The sequence below is a fragment of the Sinocyclocheilus anshuiensis genome, unplaced genomic scaffold (genome assembly GCF_001515605.1).
Source record: "Sinocyclocheilus anshuiensis isolate Anshui unplaced genomic scaffold, SAMN03320099.WGS_v1.1 scaffold2070, whole genome shotgun sequence".
In the NCBI taxonomy this organism is placed as follows: Eukaryota; Metazoa; Chordata; class Actinopteri; order Cypriniformes; family Cyprinidae; genus Sinocyclocheilus; species Sinocyclocheilus anshuiensis.
The window spans coordinates 19011-25281 of NW_015555859.1; the positions used below are offsets into that span (position 1 = coordinate 19011).

The 6271-nt window shown below is 38.6% G+C and overlaps 1 protein-coding gene across 1 annotated transcript in view; it reads right to left on the reverse strand.

Moving 5' to 3' along the window:
• Positions 1-6271, reverse strand: part of LOC107675644 (disks large homolog 4-like) — a 43785-nt gene that overhangs the window by 13391 nt on the left and 24123 nt on the right. The window contains exons 4-8 of the mRNA XM_016470055.1: positions 5332-5382; positions 5074-5198; positions 2724-2893; positions 2491-2644; positions 348-543 (exon numbers count right to left, since the gene is read on the reverse strand). Of these exons, the coding sequence (XP_016325541.1) occupies positions 348-543; positions 2491-2644; positions 2724-2893; positions 5074-5198; positions 5332-5382 (696 nt within the window). The remainder of the gene's footprint in view (positions 1-347; positions 544-2490; positions 2645-2723; positions 2894-5073; positions 5199-5331; positions 5383-6271) is intronic.

The window sequence follows — 6271 nt, forward strand, 5'->3', positions numbered from 1 at the left end:
GTGAGTGTGTGTGTGTGTGTGTGTGTGAGAGAGTGAGTGAGTGAGTGTGAGAGTGTGCGTGTATTGTGTGTGAATGAGTGTGAGAGTGTGTGTGTGTGTGTGTGTGTGTGTGTGTGTGAGTTTGTGTGTGAGTGTGAGAGTGAGTGTGTGCGTGTATGAGTGTGAGAGTGAGTGAGTGTGTGTGTGTGTGTGTGTGTGAGAGAGTGAGTGAGTGAGTGTGAGAGTGTGCGTGTATTGTGTGTGAATGAGTGTGAGAGTGTGTGTGTGTGTGTGTGTGTGTGTGTGTGTGAGTTTGTGTGTGAGTGTGAGAGTGAGTGTGTGTGTGTGTGTGTGTGTGAGAGACGTACGCTCAGGATCTGATCTCCTTTCCTCAGCTCTTCGCTCAGATCAGCGGCTCCTCCTGTCAGGATGAAGGAGATGAAGATCCCCTCACCATCCTCACCTCCCACGATATTGAAGCCCAAACCTGTGGAACCCCTGAGAATGACCACTCGCCGCGGCTCCCTGCACACACCCATATAAAAATCATAATAAAGCACAATGCTATTGTGAATTCACAAACGTTACGATTCAATTAAATATATGCGATGCAGGTTTAATATGAGCTTTAATTATTTACATGCGTGTCAGAGTGGCTCTGTTCACAGTAAACGCTGCTCCGCACAAACTCTTATCATTTACATGTGTGGAGCATCTCAAACTCCATCTCTGCATGTTGTTGTGTGTTTGGGTTTATTATAACGTGCATTTCATCAGATTTGTAGGGTAAATCATTTATAAACCTTCACAAACACTGGAGAATACGTCAATATCTCAATATGCTAACTGTTCATCGCGATTTCAAAATAAAAGCTCAAACCCTCTTCTGATGTCCACATATTCTAGAAATTACAGTGGCTGTAGCATTTCTATCGCAAAGAAATGGCCAAATATTAAAGATTAAGTAGACATTTAAAATAAATGATGTTTAGTCAATATTAAACCAGGATTAGTTCGCGCAGTAAAGTGTAAAACAATCGTCAGGCCAATGGCGTCCTCTGCTGGCATTTGTTATAATGCGTAATGCACATTAGCTCCATTGTTTATAATACATTATGTATTTTAACAGTTTTGTTCAATAAAATCATATGATTACTTGCTTTTAATACTTTATTTGAACAAATTATTATTGCCTCATTGCTATTATATATGTATTTTAAGTAATTTTAAAAGCTATTCTTCACTTGGGTCTACTTTTATTACCACAAAAAAATAAATTATAATCATCCGATTACTCGATTAATTGTTAGAATAATCGGCAGATTACTCGATTACCCAAATAATCGTTAGTGACAGCCCTAATATGGATCGATACATCGATCAAATGTCTAACGATACGATGTATCAATGCCATGCGTAAAATATCGATATCTGTAGTATAAATAGGCACCTTATTTTGGCACTGTCCATATTTTCACACAATGTCTATCTATGCATTACCGCCAATGTGTGCATTCTTGTTCAAACTCACATTTGTGACCCTTGACCACAAAACCAGTCATAAGGGTCAGTTTTTTTAAATTGAGATTTATACATCATCCAAAAGTCCAAAATGCTTATCATTACGAATATCGTAGTAAACGCAGTCGGTTAGGCCTATGTCTTAACGTATACAGTTGAGAAAGAAAACGCATGTGCATCCTCTTCCTCTTAAAGTGAAAGCAGGCTAATAATAAACCTGCTGCTGTCAAAGAAAAAGAAGTGCTCACTGCTCCTAGATAAATAACTTGTGACATTAATAATAATTTCTATATTTCATTTATACAGTGAAATCTATGCAGTTATTTTACATTTGATTATTACATTTCTGTACATAGCACTGAGCCAAAAAAAGTCTTTATTTTTGTAATATTTTATATTTATGTTTCAACATGAATGTATTTGTTCTTACAACTGGAGTACCTCGTTTTGTTGTTTCCTAATGAGGATTATTTTACACACTGAAGCCTAAAATACTTTCTTGACTGTTGTCATGTCATAAGATTACCGATCTCAAGTGTGACTTTGTTTCCCCCTCCCAAATTATTTAATTTTCTTTATTATTTAAAAAAAATGTGTAGGCCTGTGTAGCGTATTTCTTTGTTGTGAACGTCCCAGTTGAAGTACAGGATGTGGAAATGTCAGATAAATGTTCATGTTATATATTTTGGTTGCATTTGTGAGTTAATAAAAATGTAGATGGTTGTTTAAAATAGATATATAATATCATATCGATATATCGATCAATATACTCCTGTATCGAATCGAATCGTAATCGTATCGTATAATTTTTTGAGGTATCGGCAAATATCGTATCGCTGGGTATGATAATCGATATTGTATCGTACCGTGACGAACCATCCGATTTACACCCCTACTGTCTAGATCTGCTCAACATCAATCCTGCACTCCATTATTATCTATAAAATGCTGTTCTACAAACCTGATGAAGAAACAAACTCATCCTGATCTCAGATGTTCAAACTCACAGTGAGGATTTTGTCTCCGATCTGCAGTCGTCCATCTCTATGCGCGGCTCCTCCTTCGATGATCTTGGTGACGTAGATGCTGTTGTCTGCGGGGACGTGTTGGTTCCCCACGCCGCCCGCGATGCTGAAGCCCAGACCTGCGGCAGAGGCTCAGCCAATCAGAAGAGCTGAAGGTCAGCCCCGCCCCCTCCCTCCCTCCCTCGCTCGCTCACTCACCTTTAGGGCCCTTGATGAGCTTCAGCTCTGTGATGTTCTCCGCAGGCGGTTTGTGTCGCAGCACATAGAGCCGCACGATCGGCCCCGCCTCCTTCAGCGCCTCCACCGCTAAACTGTGAGTGACCTCACGCACATCCACGTCATTCACGAACAGAATGCTGTCGTTCACCCTGAAACACAGACGGGTTACACTCACTGATCCTGAGAACACATCAGGCTCTTCTACAAACACTCAGGACCAATGAGATCATTTCCACTGCACATTCAGTTTCATTACACACACAAAAAGGTGTAGGATTTAGGGAAGGGTGATATGGGCTTAAAAATATATCACGATCATTTCTGGTATGTATTGCGATAACAATATCAATGACGATAGTCAGCATCCACTAAGAGACAAAAAAAATCCTGTTTCTTTAGAGAAAAGTACTATCTTTCCTATTTTTACCCTGGTGTTGTGAGCATTACTGAGTACACACGTGAAGTAACGAGTCTTTAATTCACACTGGAAGCCAGAGGGCGCTCTTGCGCAGAAACTACACACATGCATCGCAGAAGTAATAGCACTGACAACGCTCCAGGAAATCCCTAATATGGACAAAGGCATCCAGTTATCGCTGAATAAAACACACAATGGAGAGAGAGAAATTTGAACTGATGAAACTTTAAGACAATAAACATACGATTGCGACAATATATGGTTTATCTGTGTGCTTCAAGCAATCTTGGGTATTTTTTATAAGGATAAAGTATGTTTATAATGCAATGCTAATTGACATAGCCTTTATCACGGTATATAATATTATAAAATATTATGATTTCCCTATTCTGTGATAAGAAACCACGTCTGATCACAAAGTTATTTCAAACACTCGACTGATGTTATGAAGTTAATTTGGAGAAAAAGCATGTCAGTAAATAATATCTTTGTTGGAGTACAGGTTTGTAAACAGACTCATGCACATGCAAAACTGTGCTACTGTACTACATTTATTCAGACTGATGTTTTGTGCACTGTACAGTCCTGATCAAACCAGTTCCAGATTATAGAAGGAGCTCCTCATTTAGCGATAAACTCCTCAATTTCACATCCGCCTTCTGCGATGTCTCTCCGCTCTGTCGCACACAGAAATATGTCAACAACTAGACTTTATCGTTATTATCGCGGGAAGACTAATTCTTGCACGTAAAGTTTTATAAGTAATTACAAAGAATCAGCAAGTAAAACATGAAACTTTTAAGTATAAAGACTAATTGGTCTTGTAAAATGTACACAATAATCTGTTTATATCTTAGATTTTTTTTTTTTTTACAGTGTACTTAAATAAAATGAATCAAATCTCATTCTCATTAGCTGATAAACTCATGAAGCAGTATTTAAATTAGTACATTTGTAAAATGCAATAGTGAAAATACACTTAGCATCTGTCATAGTGAATATTATATGTGCTGGTTTTAATTAAAAATAATAAATAATACATTGAGACTCCTTTGGGATTAAAGGCTTTAATTAATAAAACGATAAAAAATAAAGTGAAAAAAATTCCTTTAGCTTAAAGAAAATGCCTATTTTTCTAACATTGTTTTCATAACAAAGATATTGCAAAGAAATAGACTTCATTTTCTTTAAGCAAAATATTTTTCTCTTCATTTATTTAATAATTAACTAAATAATATTTATTAACCAGTTAACTAATTAATTCATTATGTTTCTGGGGTGAAACGTGACCGGGATGCTTCCTTGTGATCTTCAGGACACCCAGAAATCAAATATAGATCATGACCAAACACATTTTACAGGCGTGACATACTGACACAAGTGTGTTATAGGGCTGTCAAAAAAATTTGAATTTACAATATTCGTCGAATTTTAAATAAGAATCCACATGCGAATGCAAAAACGTTGCACAAAGAGAGCGGCATGTTTAGAAAGCCATGTAAAATTAATGAAAGTTCAACTTTTAAAAAACATGTCTGGAGACTTTATGGTGGTTTTTCTGCTGTTTTTAAATGAAGAAAGCTCTCTTTGTGATTGGTTTTCGGTTCTTTGTATTAAACTATACGTACATACATGATGCTGTTTTGTTTCTAATTGTTAAGCAACTTAATTAATTATATATGGTTTATTAACATTATTTTAAACATTATGCACTTTTATTGCTTTGAATAAACGTGCATTAGTAATATTTTGTTCGATGCGCCCTCTTGTGGCCTCAGGAGAGAAGCCAAAAGCTTTTTTTCTCCCCTAACTGAAATTATGCCTTTTAAATTCAAGTATAATTTGAATATTGATAATATTTAAGTACAAAATTTGAATGTAGTTTTTGAACACCACAGGTGTGTTCTGTACCTGAGCCGTCCGTCCTGTGCCGCGGCTCCTCCTGGGATGATCTTAGTGATGAAGATACTAGGATCCTCTCCTATGTGAGGGTTATCAGTCCCACCGGCGATACTGAAGCCCAGGCCGGAGTTACCCTACACACACACACGCACACGCACACACACACACAGACACACACACACACACACACACACACGCTGATGCTCATGCACTAGCACTCTCATATGATGCATTTGAGAAGAGCTGAAAGGAAGAGAGGTCTCTAACCCTCTCCAGTGTGATCTCCTCATACTCCACGTCTCCGTCCATCCCGTTCATCTTAGAGACAGAGAGAAACATCATTCATCAGTATCATTAGTTTCTAAGCACAGTTCAGTACATGATCACCTGAACTCAAAGTAATCTCAGGTGATGCTCAAACAGCTTCATCACAACTCAAAGCTGAACAACTGAGCATCAGAGTGTCTGTCCTGAACAGCTGTGCTTCATCAGCATCAAATCAGACCGATTTAACAGCCAATCACTGATGGGGGCGGGGCTTGATGTAATCCGTGACGACTGATTGGACAGGGAAAGTGTCTCTGTATGAAGGCAGATTAAACATAGGAGGAGCTGAAGAATAACTTACTGTATTGTGACAGAAGTAGATGAGTTTGTCTCTTCATCAGGTTTGTAGAAATATAGCACTGCATCAGCGTCTCAGCAATGGATGCTCTGCAGTGAATGGGTGCCGTCAGAATGAGAGCCCAAACAGCTGATAAAAACATCACAATAATCCACAGCACTCCACCCATTCACTTGCAGTGAGACACTGATGCAATGCTACATTTCTACAAACCTGATGAAGAAACAAACTCATCCTGATCTCTGATGATCTGAGAGTGAGCACATTTTCATTTAAACTATGCCTTTAAATCATCAGTCATCAGGGTTTTTCATCAACAGCATCTTGAAACCACTGAAGAACCGACGCTCATTAAAGACTCGCACCCAAACGACCTGAGAGAGACACACTGGGTAATTAACATCCTGTCTGTTTCAGTAACAGAGCTGAAGAACTTTAATTAAAGTCGTTTGATGAGTTCCAGCGCTGGAGGGCCTGCAGCCATCACACCCACCCCCCCCACACAGACACACACACACACCACACACAGACACACACACAGACACACACACTCACACACACACACACACACAGACACACACA